General features: G+C 41.4%; 2 protein-coding genes across 2 annotated transcripts; one reads left to right on the top strand and one right to left on the bottom strand.

The window, feature by feature from the left end:
• Positions 1-1,187: 1,187 nt before the first annotated feature.
• On the top strand, positions 1,188-7,715 carry eif4g2a (eukaryotic translation initiation factor 4, gamma 2a). The gene is made up of 19 exons (XM_061037975.1): positions 1,188-1,293; positions 2,088-2,213; positions 2,364-2,466; positions 2,559-2,690; positions 2,821-2,887; positions 3,003-3,154; positions 3,404-3,514; positions 3,600-3,782; positions 3,903-4,041; positions 4,146-4,309; positions 4,403-4,510; positions 4,676-4,774; positions 4,854-4,958; positions 5,043-5,258; positions 5,365-5,623; positions 5,709-5,913; positions 6,000-6,208; positions 6,295-6,416; positions 6,613-7,715. Exons 6-19 carry the CDS (start codon positions 3,071-3,073, stop codon positions 6,676-6,678), a joined length of 2,070 nt encoding a protein of 689 aa, XP_060893958.1. The 5' UTR covers positions 1,188-1,293; positions 2,088-2,213; positions 2,364-2,466; positions 2,559-2,690; positions 2,821-2,887; positions 3,003-3,070; the 3' UTR covers positions 6,679-7,715.
• Positions 6,610-17,003, bottom strand: ctr9 (CTR9 homolog, Paf1/RNA polymerase II complex component). Its single transcript, XM_061038067.1, has 23 exons — positions 16,847-17,003; positions 16,033-16,131; positions 15,674-15,913; positions 15,452-15,569; positions 15,281-15,370; positions 14,398-14,654; positions 14,211-14,318; positions 13,891-14,127; positions 13,528-13,746; positions 13,255-13,438; positions 13,090-13,178; positions 12,344-12,529; positions 11,883-11,970; positions 11,638-11,786; positions 11,432-11,548; positions 11,197-11,342; positions 11,005-11,076; positions 10,302-10,437; positions 10,044-10,196; positions 9,820-9,950; positions 9,651-9,744; positions 9,450-9,562; positions 6,610-9,356 (listed from the first exon to the last, which is right to left on the bottom strand). Exons 1-23 carry the CDS (start codon positions 16,889-16,891, stop codon positions 8,981-8,983), a joined length of 3,447 nt encoding a protein of 1,148 aa, XP_060894050.1. The 5' UTR covers positions 16,892-17,003; the 3' UTR covers positions 6,610-8,980.
• Between the last annotated feature and the right edge of the window lie 603 nt (positions 17,004-17,606).

Below are 17,606 nucleotides of genomic sequence, written 5' to 3'. Positions count from 1 at the left end.
AGAAGCCGGTAGCTATCTCCGCTTAGACGTCGTGTTTTAAAACTCTACTGACCATCCTTCGAGGGCTCTACACGACATTTTAGGCTCTTTTTCCGTACTGCCTTTATTTTTTTTATCTTTTGCCAACCAGACAACAATAACACTGACGGTCCTTTTGTAGAGGTGAGATATTCCGCTGTTTTCATTGCCCTGGCTAACATTAGCTACCCGACGCTCTTGTTGAAAAGCTCCCTCTTTAAGGTTGATTTATATACGTGGATTTTCAGGGTAATCGTAACTGGACGTGTTCATAATCCTAATCTGACTGAACTAGATTTACGGAAACAAAAAATGCTGCGTTGTTTCACGAGTTATTTCACCGCTTGTTAGCCTGTTAGCTTACCGGCGGCCTAGAGAACGAAATCCCCCAAGATGTCGCGGTGTGTGTGGACATCCGGTGTCTGAACAAAGACCTAATGAAATCAGCTGATGGGGGTTATTACTCTTACAAATTAATGCCTTTTTATACCTGAAGCCACGCCGTTTTGTTTGATCATACACAATAAGTGTGTGTTAAAGTGACACACTGAAGGTATCGACGTTTTTATGTTGTTTTTTCCTGTGAGTAAACTACGAAGAAAAAGGGCTTTTACATTTACATTAATTGGTTAGAATGATCGTCGATGATTTGGTTTAAATACGTGTCACGTCTAATCCAGCTAAGGTGAATGTTATAAAGGTGATTTTTGACTCGGGTTTTTTTTTCCTCAAAGTATGCCGTAACACCGCGCTCGGTTATTTGGGTCAGGTTAGGTAAGGTAAACCGGGATTACGTGGGTTAACGTGAAATTATGCTGTAAGATTCCCAGAAAAGGGGCTTGTTATGGTTTAAAGAGAAGGGGGAAACGCAAACAAAGCGATTAGGCAACACAACATCCTCCGATGAAACTCCGCCAGCGTGATTATGTTAGCATAACCTAGCATCGTTTCACATTCACGTACACGTGTAAGCTGGGCTCTCGTGCGCAGTTTATTTGTCACAATAGTTAAGACTGATTTTTAAACCCGTGTCTGATAGTGTCGCCCTTGTTGTCACGTTATTGCTTGTTGTCCAGTTCGTGTGTCTGTGTGTGCGTATCTAACATCCATTAGCTGTTAAGATGACTTATGATTTTTTATTTTTTTTTAATCTGCCCCCTTTCTTTCAGATCGCTTTTCCTGCCCTACTCCCGGAACATTATTCTTTTCGTATATACTTAGTGAAGCCGCCAAAGTGGAGAGTGTCGTTGCAGCGGGGGGTCCTTCTCGTTTCAGGTATTACACTCACTGCCCTTTGACACACTGCCTTTTTTATGCAACCCTCCGTAGCAGCCCACTTAAAAGCTTAATGAGCACCTTTACTTATTAAGTTAAATCCCTTTTCCCTTTTTTGTACCGCAGTGTAGGGGGAGGAGGTGGGGGTGCACCTCAGCACTATCCCAAGACTGTCGGCAACAGGTGATTAAATTTTCCTTTTACATGGGACAAATAGTTGCTAGTCTAAATTACATATTTAATCCATGTGCCGCTTCACTAGACTCATTGCATCCCCATATATAAGTACTTAAATTAGAAACAGCTTTGGGCATCTTTTTCTTAACACATGTGGCTCTACATACTAAGAGGGTGGATTTCTGTTTATTGGAATGAAGCTTCAGATTTTGAAAAAGGATACTATGCAACTTTTGAGAACATTTTGATACAAGGGTATCAGCATGTTAACTGTTAAAGAAAACACATCAATGCATTTGTGTGTGAAAGGAATGATCATACAATAAGTCAGTTTTTTTGTTGTTTTTTTGCAATCAACAGCATGTCATGTACTTCAAGGTAAATTGTGCCTAAAACAAAATGACAATACTTACATGTTGGGACATCTGAATGACTTTTCAGCGGCCTGTGTTGTGTTTTGTCTAGAACTCATTTGGTATCGGTTAGATTTTCGTGTTACTTTTATGTGCAGCAGGGCCTTGTTGCTCAACCATTGTCGATAAGGGCTGAATACTGGAGACATGAGGTCATTCATATTTCTTTCTTGTAACATTTGCTATGTTTTTTGTTCTTTATAGCGAGTTCCTGGGGAAAACCCCAGGTTCTGGCGTTCAGAGATGGCTACCTTCTCGAAGCACTAGACGAGATGCAAGATCCCCTCATGAAAAAGGGCAAAATGATTCAATCTTCAGAAAAGTGAGAGGGTAAGTGTCCATGTACTTCACTTAAACCACTATTTAATGTTCACTTAAACACAACAATTGGACATTGGTTTAATTTATAGATAAATTTGTTTGTTGTTGGTAAAATGTGTTGTTTTTTTACCTTTTGTACTCTATTCTCTTTTACGTTAGCATACTCAATAAACTGACACCAGAGAAGTTTGACAAACTATGCCTGGAGCTCCTCAATGTGGGTGTCGATTCAAAACTTGTCCTCAAAGGAATCATCCTGTTGGTGAGTATTCTCTTGAACCTTTTTTTGTTCTATTGTGATTACAATCTGTTTAAACCGACCCCTCATTTGACTTTCAATTACTTTTACTTCAGATTGTTGACAAAGCCCTTGAAGAGCCCAAGTACAGCCAGTTGTATGCCCAACTATGTCTACGCCTGGCAGAGGATGCACCAAACTTTGAAGACCCATCAACAGAAAATCCAGCAACACAAAAGCAGAATACTGTAAGATTTAATAAAAATGAACACTTACTTTGGATAGTAATATGGTCTAATTTAGTATTCATTACTGCTTTCCTGGATATTGTTATTTCTGTATTTAAAAAAAAATACTGTACTGTAAAATTTTTTACAGACCTTCAGAAGGCTTCTGATTTCCAAGCTTCAAGATGAATTTGAGAACCGCGCCAAGAATGTTGAACGTAAGTGAATTACATCTGTTGTGTGTGTCTATATATATATATGTGTGTGTACCCGTGGTCAGTTTCAAAACACCTGATGTACTTGATCCCAATTTGTATCTCTTCTTCTGTGTAGTCTTTGAGAAACAAGAAAGCCCACTCACCACTGAGGAGGAGGAGCAGCGTGCTATTGCAAAGATCAAGATGCTGGGCAACATCAAATTCATTGGGGAACTTGGAAAACTCAACCTCATCCACGAATCTATCCTTCATAAGTGCATCAAAACAGTAAGTCCACAAAAACATTTGTATGGTCGGCGGAAATCAACCCTATACGTCTAATTTTTAGTTTTTTCACTTTCAGATCAGGTTGGAATACTAGTCGGAGACCAAGTGTCTGAATTGTTGATAGATTAAAAAACTGGGATTAGGGTTGGGAATGACCTACGGCCCAATACAAATGCTGGGCTATCGGGTGCTCCTAGTGTCAGAATTATTGGCAGATTGTATTAATTATTCTGTTTTATCTTACCTTAGCTGCTGGATAAAAAGAAGAGAGTCCAACTTAAGGATATGGGTGAAGATCTGGAATGCCTCTGTCAGATAATGAGAACAGTCGGACCTAAGCTGGATCATGAAAAGGCTAGGGTGAGTATCTAATAAAACAACGGAAAAATAGATTTGTTTGAAAATGTTTTTGTTCAATATGACAACGTATAAATTCTCCTTACAGTCTTTGATGGATCAGTATTTTGGCCGCATGCAATCCTTAACGACCAACAAGGAGCTGCCAGCTAGGATTCGTTTCCTGCTGCAGAACACAGTGGAGCTGCGAGCAAACAAATGGGCACCTCGCAAAGCTCAAGTGGACAACGGACCAAAGACGATCAATCAAGTCCGTCAGGATGCAGTTAAGGTTAGTCACCCTGGTCTACTTTGACATGGACTTTGTTAAGGATGATTAATAATACTCAAATCTCATTGGACTTTTTAATAAATAAGCCCATAGCCTTAATACTCTGAATGTTCATTGCAGGATTTAGGGGTTTTTATTCCACAACAAACTGATGGAATGAGGAATGAATTCTTCATGGAGAACTCCTACCTGCCAACAAGGATCAAGTTTGACAGAGAAACCCTTGGTGGACTTGCTGATATGTTTGGACAGATGCCTGGTATGTTACAGCCCTCCAAATCCATGACAAAATGACTCCATGAAAGGCTTAAAGATGGACCCTTTCTAAAAATAGCTCAATGTTTGTGGTTTTGTTTTGAATAGGATCTGGCATAGGTACAGGTCCAGGAGTAATTCAAGACCACTACTCCCCTACCATGGGACGTCATCGCGCAAACCCACACTACAATGGTCACGTTGCGAACAGTAATGGTGCACACCAGCCACAGTTTGAAGCCGCCGGCAAGCAGTTCATCAAACCAAACCAGGTATTTGCATCCTTTACATCCACAGTGATTTGTCAGTACATCATAACTGATTTCAATGTTCCTAACTAAATCTATGAATTCTATTTTCCATAGGGGCAAAATTCACCAGTTTTCAGCCATAAACAGAATCACTCAGTGCAGATGCAATCTAAAGATATGGCTCCACGCTTCAGCAAAAAAGGGAAAGTCAATTCCGATGAGGTACATCTGCTTAAAAAACATAATGATTTTGTGTGTTTCGAGTAGTTTGGGTTATAATTTCTTAGATCCTACTGTTTGATCATGTTATATAAAGACCTTAAGGAATGTGGCTTGCTGATAGTAATTTCTTAACTCTAGCAAAATGTTATGTCTTCTCTCCTCCAGATCAGTCTGAGACCAGCACAGTCCTTCATTTTGAGTAAGAAACAAGTGCCAAAGCTACAGCCGCAGATGACTTTGTTTCCTCCAAGTGCCCAAGGACAGGTAACACATCTGTTAAAAGACAAATGCACTGACTGATTGGTTCCTAATGTACATGTTTTAATCGGACTGTCTTTGTTAGACTCCACAGCTTGGCCTGAAAATCAACCCTCCTCCTATTCAGGAAAAACCTGCCAAGTCAAGCAAAAAAGCTCCACCTACAAAGGAAGAGCTTCAAAAGATGACAGTGAGTTTATCGCACTCTGCTCCCTTCATTCTAAATATATTGTGTGCCGACCATGCTTTAACTCGCGGTCTCTTTTCTTTTTAGGATACCATGATTGCAGATTACCTGAACAACAAGAACATTGAAGAGGCAGTCAACGCTGTGAGAGAGATGAGGGCACCAAAGCACTTCATATCTGAGATGCTGAACAAGATGGTGGTCTTTTCCCTTGATCGGTCAGATGAGGACAAGGAGCTTACGAGCAACCTGATCCACACACTCAGCACAGACGGTGTTGTCAATGGTGAAAACCTGATGCAGGTCAGTGAAGTACCCCCTATAGATTTGAATCAGAATGATAATCTTGTGTGTAATGCTTTTATTTTAAGATCTAACCATCCTATTATCTTTTTTTTTTTTTTTTAAGGCCTTTTTGAGTGTTCTGGACCTGTGTCCCAAGATTGAGGAAGAAGTCCCACTGGCCAAGTCCTACCTGGCACAGTTTGCAGCACGAGCGATCATTGCAGAGCTGATCAGCATTGCCGATTTGGCCCATCATCTGGAGAATGGCGCACATTTCCCGCTGTTCTTGCTCTGCCTGCAGCAGATGGTGAAACTGAAGGACCGCGATTGGCTGACTGATCTGTTCCAGCAGAGCAAGGTCAACATGCAGAAGATGCTCCCTGGTACGTCCAAGCACTCTCTAACCAAACATTATTTCTGCACGTCAGCCTAAACAAACTGCTTACAGTAATGTCTTCACTCCTGTAGAAATTGACCAGAACAAGGACAGGATGCTGGAGATCCTGGAGGACAAAGGGCTCAGCTTCTTGTTCCCACTGATGAAACTGGAAAAGGAGTTGCTGAAGCAGATTAAAGTAGATCCTTCTCCACAGTCCATTTACAAGTGGATCAAAGACAACATCTCACCTAAACTGCACACCGACAAAGGCTTTGTCAACATACTTGTGACCAGGTAAATCACCTGAACATGATTTTTGAATCGTCTAATATCTAGCCCTACCACTCTTACAGTATGTTCATTATCGTCTCCTCTGCCAGCTTCTTGCAGTACATCGCTTATGAGATCAACCCTGACGATGACGAAGAGCAGCTTGCATCACCGAGTAAGGAGCAGCTGGATGAGGAGAAACAGCTGATGCTGTCTTTCAAGCCGGTGATGCAGAAGTTCCTACACGATCACATTGACCTGCAAGTCGGCGCGCTGTATGCCCTGCAGGTCCACTGCAATGGCAAGGCTTTTCCCAAAGGTATGCACAGACTTGTCTTTCGCTGATGCAGCTTTGATTGGAGTATACTCTGTGCAGAAGCTCAACAGTTGCTCTCCTTTTTCCAGGCATGTTACTGCGCTATTTTGTCAACTTATACGACATGGAAATAATTGAAGAAGAAGCCTTCCTTTCATGGAAAGAAGATGTCACCCAAGAGTATCCAGGGAAGGGAAAAGCATTATTTCAGGTATATTCACATCACTAATACATAAGTGTCTGACATGTAACCTAAAAGTCTACTTTTAGGTTCTCCCAGAGGGGAAATAGGTTCCTTCATAACTTTATATTGCACTCGGTAACGTCAACAACTATCAGGTTTTTTGCAACTGTGTACTAGTATCAAATGCCTCCAAGTAACGCAGGTATTTTGTTTCATGGTACAGGTGAACCAATGGCTGACCTGGCTGGAGACGGCAGAAGAGGAGGAGTCAGATGGCGAAGATTACTGAGGAACAGGCCTAAGCCATGTGATATCAGGATGCAATGATTTATTTTTTACTCTGTAATTTTCTTTGTCTCCTTTTGCTCTCCCCAGTCCTTGAAAGAAAATTCCCTTGTTGTTTATAACAAATTGAAACCACTGTTACAATTGATTCCACTCTGAACAGTTTAGCCAGCATCACCATCCTATCGTATTAATGCTTTACTTTCTAATTTTCATATATGATTCTCTAAAACTGGTGTTTTATTCATTTCGATCATCTTGGGTTATGTTTTCTTTAACAGTAGGCAGTATGGTGCAGGAACCTGTACCAGCACCTAAACCATCGTGTCACCTTTTACATCTGGTAGGAGTCACAAAGTGCTGCCATTAACTGAAACTGTTTACAAAAGAGAAGAAAAAAAAAAACACACATTGCAAAGAGCCTTGTCTCGTATTTTTATCTGCATTTGTTTATCAGCTATTAGATGCACTTTGCTCAACATCATGAGTCGTTGCAATAGTAAGACACACTTTTCTTGATTAGTTGGAACAATCCTAAATTGCAGTTTTCTTGTGTTTAAAAGCAGACCTTGTTTGAATATTCATAACCTGGATTTGAAGATGTCTAACAATAATGGCCTGTTTTGATTTGCAGTGTGATTTCAGTTACCTGCATTTTGTTAAAAGAATCGAGAGCTTTTTTTATGTAGAAACTTTGTGCTGTTAGGAGTGTATCTGTGTGGCCTTTTTTTAATTTATCAATTCATATGGATATACCTCTAATGTATCTCGGACTATACTTGAATGTCTCGGTTAAAACTTTGAGACAGCCAAAGCTTAGTTTCCTGTGCTACAGTTATTCACCACCTCGTGTGGAGATTTTATGTCTGTTTACCATATTTGTCAAGTTTTTAAATGGTCTTTTTATTATCTTCATGAAATTATACAGAATGCACTGTATGTGTACACCTAAACCTTATCTCGGAGCGTCACGGTCATATTAAAGTGCAGAAAGTCCAGTGTACAACTACAGAGCAAACTTAAATAAAGTTTAACGGTTCATTTCATTGTCTTGTGCATCTCTTCCTCTGAATATATAACGTTGACTCTTTATGCAATTCAAAACTAAGTAGTTTAGACACATATAGGGGTAGATTACATAGGCTGAATTTCTAAGAAGCTTTTAGTTTATGAAATGTTACAAACAGTACCCAGACCACATTATACACTTTGACTTAATTTGCAAAAACAGATAAAAGCCATTCTGAAAAACAATGCCCTGAAAGTTTTTATTAGCACTTTAAAATAGAGAAGGTTTTGTGATCCAAAATGTGCTCTGGTGCAAAAACCCAACACAGTATGGGGAACTTGGTTAAAGCCACACAACTTCAGTCTGAGTGACATTACCTGAAATAAAAGTTTTTTTGACTTTTTTTAAAACAGTTTACTGCTTTGCAAATAAGCTCTTCACATGGTCCTATTAAATTAGAAGTCAGTCAGATGGGTTTCAATACAGACATGAGTTGAAAGCTACTCAGCTCCAAACATGGGCATCCAGCTACTCTCAAATCAAACTCGTGATTAACATATTGGATGGAGAGAAAGCAAGCTTTGTGTCTTGTCCCCTCATTTCACAGACTACTATAAATATAAAAAATCCATATTTGTATTCACAGCAAGGCAAATAACTGATCGGTAAAATCATTTTGTTGTACATTAAATCCGTATTTATCTAACTTGAGGGTCATGATTCAGCTCAGACCTAATCTTCACGTTATAGTTAATAAACATGATATACCATATGCGTTTGAATTATTATACAGCACATTTTCATCTTAAAACAGTTTCCTTTTCTGGAGCTTATTCTGTCACATTTTAGGTTAAGTAAGGTCATAACACAAGAATGAACAGACTCACATTAGTAGCAAACAGTATTTTTCATTTGCCTCATTGTTTGATTAAAAAAAATAAAATTCCTTGTTTCTTTTTTTATTTGACATGTTGAAGGATCTTACCATTTTTTGGGTCAGTGTCTTTTCTGATCATCAGAGATAAAAAAAAAAAACTAAAAAGTTGAGTTCACATTTTATTCCACTTCAAACTATCTCATGTGTCTCTAACAAAACATAGCATCTGTGAAAAGACATCTCTGGTAAGACATGAGGAAAGGCTTTAACGCTGTGCCAGAGGACATACACCTTCTAGGCTAATTCCAAGAGCTCATACAGACAGAAATCCCTGCTTTTAATAGAAAACAACAAAAATGCAGATGTGAAGATTATCTTTGAATTGTACGGTTAAGAAGTCTGTGAGGGAGGGTTCAAGATTTAATCACTGTCATCATTGTTGGAGGCTTCAGGTTCAGAGCCGCTCTGAGGGCGTGGGGAGCCGGCATCAGATCCCCGCTCTGATCCTCGGTCAGAAGCTGCTGCAGGCGAACCTGGAGGGGACTCGTTGTCTGATCCTGACCGACCCCTTTTGCTCCCGTTGTCTGACTGCTCCGAGTCGGACTGCCGCTGCACCCTCCTCTTCCTCACTGGACGGTCGCTGCCAGAGTCGTCCCCCCCTGAGCCTGCAGAGCGTCGCGGGCTGCCTGCGTCACTGCCCGACTGGTTCCTTCCACCATCTGAGTCGCTGTCGGATGCAATGCGCTTCTTGTGGCCGCCCTCGTCATCAGATCCTGAACCACTGTCTCTCTGTTGCCTGTGTGGGAAAAGAGCATTTAGAAGGTGTCAGTTGATTTAAGGCTTGCAGCACTTTTTATTGTATGAATCAATTCTCATTTAAATCATTTACCTGTCTTCAGCTATTTTCAGTCCATCCTCATCTGAAGAGGAGTCAGAGGAAGAGATGATGGCCTTCGACTTGATCTTTCCTTTGAGAGATGGTGGCAGACGCTCAGGCTGAGGCTAAAAAACAAGAAAGAGTTAGATTTATAGATATTAGGCCCATAACATTTAAAATAAACCATCTTGTTTAAAAAAAAAGAAGAAGAACCTTTTCAAACTTCTTGCGCTCTTTGGGTTTGCGCTGCTTCTTGGGTCGAGATCCTCCTTCCTCGTCATCGCTGTCATCTCCTCCTCTAGCAGGCCTGAAATACAACATTTGCTTTGTATCTTCTGTGTCGTCTCCGATGTTAAAATAAACCACAGCGTGGCAGACTCACCTCCTCCTCTTCTTGCCTCCCTCCTCCTGCTCACTGCCACTGCCACCCTTCCTCCTCTTCTTCTTCCTGACTGGCAGGTCCTCGTCAGAGTCGTCGTTGACAAAGTCGTCCCCGTCGCCTCCTTTCTTACGCTGAGAGATTAAAAGAAAAAAGGATGTAATCGACACTCCGTTCCGAGATCTGAAGAGTCTGCCCATGAGTTTGATATCATTGCCAACACTCACACGTCCCCCTCCTCCGCCTCCTTTTTTCTTCTCTTTGGCCATTTCCTTGGATCCCTCAGCGAAGGTGAGCAGGTTCTTGGTCTTCTCCACGAACAAAGCTCTCTGCTCCAGGAGCTTCTTTTGTTCCTCCACCTCTCTGCTCCTCTTTTCCTCCTGAGGGGATTAAAGGGCGACATGTGGATCATTTCATGAGAATCAAAATCAGATGAAAATACGTGTTCCAATAAGTGTTCAACTTGTTGAGTGGTTGCACAGTACCTGTTCTTTCATCATCTGCTGACGCAATATATCCCTCTCTTGTTCTTGTTTGGCCCGGAGCTCCTTCTCCTCCTCATCCTGCTTTCTGGCTCTCGCCACATGGTACTGTGCCTGACTCAGCAGGTCAGAGCACTGCCTGTAATCCCACAGCACACACACTTAGCCTCAGTGATACAACAGCCTACAGCTACATGACCTGCAGCTAAACTTGCCTTGCATGTCACACACTTATCAGAATAATATAAACCAAAGCACTGAAAAACTATCAGTATCTGCTGACATTATCTATATTGAAAATCTCTTTAAGTGCCAGTGCTGACTGTAAAAGTGTCAATTTTCAGTCAAAGTAGGATAAGTAAGGATATATTATATACACTACATTATTCAGTGTACCCAAATATGCTAATATGCCAATATTGGATAGCTCATCACACTGGCCCTCAAGCAGCTGACGCCATTAAAATTCATGCTTTTGAAGAAAATAGGAAACTACTACTACTACTACCTAACTTGCATGTAATGTAGGCATATGGATTTCACATGTTTATATTATGTATGCTTAATAGGGAAACCGGTTTTTTTTAAATCTTTATACATAGGGGACAATTCGGGTGATAAATCTGATATGAGCTTCATTCAAAACACACAAGTGCAACAGTTTAACTCAAAAATATATCTGTGTTGAGAATACATTCAGACTGACCTGGCCTCAGAAGCCGCAAGAGCAAGGTCAAACCTCATCTTGTCCCCGGCCTTGCTGAGGTAGCTGAAGTACCTGTGTGAGCAGATGAAGGAGGAGGGGGAGAGATAGAGTTGATTTTGCAAGATTAGTCACAGGACAACAAGAAAAAAAAAAGACAACGAGGATGATGAGGTGTAAACCAAATAGCTCTACCTGTGAGCCAGCTCAAGCTCTTTGACGGCACTGAGCACAGCCTTCAGGTTGCTCTTCTCATCTTTCAGCACAAGAGTGGCCAGTCTCTGAAGCACCAGAGCCACGTTGAACATCAGCACTGTGTCACTGGGGGCTACGTGACGGGCCTTGTGTGAATAAAAAAACAAAGACAAAGTTATACTCCCTGTCATTAATAACACAAAGAAAGCGCTTGATTTTTTTTGATTTTTCTTACCTTTAGCAGCATTTGCTTGCACTCTTGGAGTTTCCCACATTTGAAGAGCGCCCTCGCAAGGTACAGCAGCACCTCTGTGTTCTGATATTTATAAAATTTCTTCAGGCAGTTCTCATACTGTGGAGCACAAGAGAATACTCAATGGTACAAAAATACATGAAAAAGAAAAAAGGTTTGTTATGGATAATCCAATGTGCGGCCCTTACCATCTGCACAGCGCTGATGTACTGCTTCTGCTCCACGTAGATGTGAGCCAGATTCAACCAGACATCACTGATGTCTGCTGTGGCCTCCCTCACCTGCGCGAACACATCTCGAGCCTCTCTGTAGAAACCCTTGTGGGCCAGGACGGCACCTTAACGCAACACGTTGATAAATAACAAATTATACATATACCAAAAAAACGTATGAAGCAATTTGAACAAAAACGTTTTATTTAAGCTTAACTGACCGATGCCATTTGCAGCGTAGAGGTTCTTGGAGTCATTTCGCAGCACTTGTTTGTAAATTGCCAGGGCTCGGTCCTGGTGTCTCTTTTCCTGTCACGAAAAAACACCCACACTCCATTTCCGGGTCTTTTTTTCCCCTTCACACTCTTAATTCAAGATGATGGCTTGTTAAAATAATCCTAATATATGATGAATTTATGACTTATTAGTCCTACTTCATTAAAAAAATTCAAGAACTACACAGTTATGTTTAACATAATAATGTAAGTGTCTAGCAAAGGTTTAATCTCAAGACTCACAGTTTGATCTAAACTACAGTCAAAGCTTCCCTTTTAAGTCAACCTTTACCACTTAGACAGTTTGTATCGATGCAGTCTGAGTCTACGTGGATTTATAAGTTGGCTGCTAGTGTTAATCATTTCTTTCTGTCAGCTTATTACAAGATTTAAAAAATGATCTGTACCTTTTCTCTATCTCTGGTTGGCTGGTGCAGAGTCTGCAGCCACACGTTGCCCAGAGCCAGCATGGAGTACGTGTCGTTCTGTGTGGACGGCTGCTTCAGAATACGCTCAAACTTCTTCTGACCCGGACCCCATTCCTGTTTGGCCAAGTGGAGGTTCCCTATCAGGGACCAGGCATCTGGGTGATCCTGCATTCAACAGAAACAAAAAAACATCAGGGAGTTTGACTCGCAGTTTTGTTGAATTCTGAATGTTTGATTAAGGCCCCGTGTCCACCTGGCGGTTTTTTTCCAGGCAGAAAAGCGATGTCTGTGCGCTCGGGAGTGTTTGAATGAAGCGTTTGTGCCCTGAGAAGAAAACAGCTGCGCGTCTGTCCTGTCTTTATGACAACAGTTTGTTGACAACGGCCGCTGTATGACCGACACAGCTCCGTTACTTTTTACTACATGTTTGATATTTGAGATCATTTTTTACCCGATCAGACAGGAAGCAGGAAGAGGACATGGGTACAAGGTACAATCCGTAGGAGGCTTAAATACAGGGAATTACAGGGAAAAAGGTTTTCAACTTGAGCGCTCGGAGCGGCCGCACAAAAACAGCAGATCGCTTGTTAAAGAGACGCTGGTCGCTTTATCCATGGGCCGCTTTCTGCTGCAAACGCTCTCAAGTGAAAGAAGATGCTGGCACTGAGGAAAGTACGCTAGGTGGACACAGGGCCTAAGACGGTACAATAAAACAACCAAAGTACCTGGTTGATCTGCAGAGCCTCTTTGAACCAATCAGAAGCTTCATAGAAGTTTCCTTTGTCACGAGCCATCGCCCCGAGACGCAGATAACCTGCAGAAATAAGTCAAGACATTGAAGTCAAGAGAACAAAATAAGAAATTGTCTCTGCCTGATTCATCATACTTACAGTCCACATAGTTAGGATGCTCCCTCAGGATGTTTTTGTAGAGTTTCTCAGCTTCGTGGAATTCGCACATCGCCTCGTACAGACGGGCCAGATTGTAGGAGGTGGTGACAGAAATGGCGTTGTAGTAATGCTCGTCATGTTCTCCTTCAGCCTTGGCTCGCTCCAGAGATGCAAGAAAGTATTTCTGGGAAAGAGAGGATGTGAACCCTCATCATTCAAACAGAGCTGTGACGGTATTTAATCTGTTTAATTTCTGAGTTTATTCACAGTTACCTTTGCCTCTCCGAGGTTGCCCAGTCTGAAGTGAAGAGCCCCCAGGTTGTTAAGGATCTCAGGGGGAACGTCAGCCTGCACCTTCTCCTGCAGGATACGGGTGGCTGTGCCGTATGCTGACAGCGCCCCTTGAATGTCAGTCTGCTCCAGGATCTGAGCCAGCTCTATCCACGCCTCCACATCATCTGGGTACTGCTCTGTCACCTTCTTCAAATGACCCTAAGACACAGAAAGTGTATGCCTCCTTATATGACCATTCAGCCCATCACTACTGACTAGACATTTTAGGTTGCAATAGTCGTGGGAACAGCAAACATCTGTGTGATTGCAACTTGACAAAATGGTCCGTATCAGGACACGTACTTTGGCGATGTCTCTCTTCTCCTGATCGTCAGATGTTGCGTACAGAGACCCCAGAATTTTCATAGTCTCGTAGTTGTTGGGATAGGCCTTTAAAACCTTTTCGAAGCACTGTGCCGCGTTCTCCTTGTCTCTTCGATACACATACATCTGACCAAGGCCAAAGAAGGGCAGCACAAAGGTAGACGAGGCGAACTGAGTGGCCTGGTAGTAATACTGAAACGCTTGGTCGTAGTCCTCCTGCAAAGTAAAACGAGAACACAGATGTAAGCGATGTGAAGTAATCGAGGAGGAAACTGCCTCTAGATCAGTTAGCATCTTACCTGCACATGAAATGAGCGAGCTAGCTGGTAGCAGCTCTCGGCCTGCATGGCTTCGACCTCTGTGTTATGGAAAGCGTGGAGGGCCAGATGCTGCACTTTACTGTAATCCTTAAAAAGAGAATGGTGTGAATTCAACTCTCATGGCACTCTAGTTTAGAGCCGTGTCAGTATTTGACAACCAGACTACCTTTTTGAAGAAGAAGTGGTTGGCCAGGTGGTTGAGCACCATGGGATTGCTGGGGTCGATGGTGTAGGCCCGTGAAAGGAGCTGCACTCCTTTCTTGATGGAATCCGCTTCCTTGCTGTTGAGCTCTAAAACCGCCAGACCGACAAGAGCTCCTACACACTTGGAATTGAGCTCCAGGGCTCGATCAAAAGCCAAACGAGCCTTCTCCAGTTTGCTGAGCTTCACGAAACAGTGGCCCATCCCCAACCTCACCTCGGCTACAGAAAACAACATAGAAGTGATAGAGAATGAAGATAAGGATTAACCTCTCGCAATCTCTGCACGTAAGAAAAACAATAACAGAAGCAGGAGTCAGAGCCAATACTATAATTACTTGGGGTCAGCATCAATGTTGGCAATTATGAAGAAAGAAATGATAAGAATCCATCATCCAAAATGATCAGCAGTCATTTTGATCGTCTGTTTATCATTTGTGCCATTTATTTAGGAAGAATTTACAGTTCAACTCTGCATGCTGTTTGTCATACAGTATGTGAGGATTTGCTACTCTTCTCCTCATCGCTACTCTGTAAGATTATTATCTCTGGCTCTTTAAACAGCTGACGTTGTGCTCTTGTTAGAAATGTCCGGCTTTTTTCTTTTTTTTTCTGATAACAAAACAATTGATGAATGGATTCATTTTTGGATGGATAAAGTTTTTTAAACCATATTGTATTTGTTAGCGTTACATTAACTATTTACAGATGTATCACAGCCAGGTCTTTAATACCTGGATGTTGATAACTTGTTTGGACCATATCAAGTAGCATCAGTAAATAGTCGTCAAAGTAGTAATTGGATATACGGGGTTCTGATTGGAGGATAATATAGGTGATGTGTTTACCTGGGCAGCCAGGGTTTGTACGTAGAGCCTTTTTGTAGTATGCCAGAGCTCCTCTGTAGTCCTTCTTATTGAAGGAGATGCAGGCTTTACCTGTTGAATAAGAAAGTGTCATTAGTTCAGTGAATCATTCAGAGTGGTCAATGTGAGATCTTGATTTTATAATCATCTTGCCTAGTAAAGCAGGGATGTTGTTGGTGGACTGGTTGAGGACAAAGTGGAACTGAGCGTCAGCCTGGTCCATCTTGTCTCCTTCCAGCAGGCAGAAACAGGCTCTTCCCAACAGATGGTTCTGAGTAAGCAGAGTGCATTAAAAGGTTAGACTAACTGGGGTCATTTATGGTGCCACATCAGTTTCCTCACTTTGTCAGAGTTTTTTTGTTTTGTTTTTTTTACCTGATCATACATGATGATCTTGTCTGCCATCGTATAGAGCAGCGTAGCTTGTGTGATGAGCTCTTTCTTGGCATCTTTGTTTTTCTCCTTACGTGCTTGCTGGACATAGTAAGCTGCCAATGTGTCCAGACAGGTCATCTGATCCTTCTCGTGGTCTCTGTAGTCCAGGTTTCCATCGATACGAGCTGCCTCTAAAAGCTTGACAAAATCTTCTGTTTTGCCCTGCTTGTAGTACTCCAGCTGGAAAAGACATGATGCGAAACGCAACGTTTAACCTCTTGAGTGTGCTTAATGAATCCATCCAGATAACACAACAGTAATGTATGTGACTCCTGTCTATTGTAGCTCAATCGACTCACCGCTAAAGCGATCCATATGTGAAGCTGTGTATGTTCCTGCTTCAGGATACTGATGACCTCGTCTCCTTCTGGCAGCTGGTCAAAGTCAAGCTCAATAACCTGCAAGAATCAATTCATTCAAGTCATCAATTAGCATCAACTCGAGACAAAACTCATCCTCCCTTCATCTTGTCAGTGTCATAGAGATGCAGAAAAGTTAAAACAGAAACTTTTCTTTCTTAAAAACTACAGATATGATAAGGTTTGGAGTTCAATTTCGTAAATTTAAACAAAAACAGCAAATAATTATTTAATCTGAATTGCTTAATTGAAAGTGACAGTAAACATCATATAACATGTGTTATTAATTACTTCTATTGTAACTAGTAAATGACTAATTCTATTGTTTTTATAGTGTTTTTTAATTAATTTTATCCTTTTAAATTATTGAATTGTCTCCTAACTTGATTTAATCTCTTTCTTTTAACTTGTGAAGTAGTTTGTGCTGCATGCTGCATGTTTTTATGTAAATAATAATCTGTATAAATGAAGCCACTCCACTGCTGACTCTTTAGTTCTGACTTTCTCTGCACAGTTATAATGTTTGCTATCGTTAGCAGATCTACATGTGCTGCCCCGAGAATTACTTGCACTGAAGCCTTGGAGTTATCTTGTATAACTCAATGACGCTGGTGTTACTTTACATCAGATGATTCGCTGTGTTGTGTTGTGTTGTGTTGAACATTAGCTGAAGCTAACCAGAGTTAGCATACGCGACAAGTAGCACAGCGAGCTTCACTTAGCTACTAAACATCAATTTAATCAAGACTTTTACCTCATCTGTGTCCCGTAAAGGGATCTCAATAGAGCCCCGAGACATCTTGAGGGAGGGAAAAAATTCCACTTGAAGTTAAATCTTTAAAAAAAATTCAAAATCTCTTCCCGTTGTCTTATGGTAGCTACTACATGCGTCCGGTAGGAAACAAACACACACACACTGTGTTACTCAAAATGTGTCCGACTGGATTTAGAAAACAATAAAGCGTTCCTGGTGGAGTTGACGTCACGGTGCTCTCTGATTAAAGCACGGACGTGCACGGTAATAATCATTTAGCCTTAAAGATGTATGGCATTACAATTGAAACTGAAAATATAAGAGAAAAATAGAGAAGATCACAAGTTTCAGGAGCCAAAGTCGTATTTTTATCGATTGACATATTTTGCAACACTGACCTGCAAGAAAAACTTTGAACAGTATGCTACATTTGCTTAAGATTGAAATTGTGTAAGAAATGTTTGTCAGACTGGGAATTTGAAGTGTAAAAAGGTTCCTTTTGATTGAAAACCTTTAAGGGAATCAAAATGTCATCTCTGCAGGGCAGCATTTTGGCAGCAATGGGATGAGATGGGTGGAAAAGGAGGGGGGAGGGGGGGGGGGGTACTTGGGGATGTCATCTGGTTTTGATGTGAAGCAGTGAAAACAAGCACAAGGACTTTTTAAAGACTTCTTGTGCAACCATCACAGTGAATCAAGAGTAAAACCAGAAGACCAATCATAAATATGAAGTATCTAATTCAACATTTGCCTTGTTTTT

The sequence above is a fragment of the Labrus mixtus genome, chromosome 1 (assembly GCF_963584025.1).
Source record: "Labrus mixtus chromosome 1, fLabMix1.1, whole genome shotgun sequence".
Lineage (NCBI taxonomy): Eukaryota > Metazoa > Chordata > Actinopteri > Labriformes > Labridae > Labrus > Labrus mixtus.
This window is presented reverse-complemented; position numbering and strand designations above follow the sequence as displayed.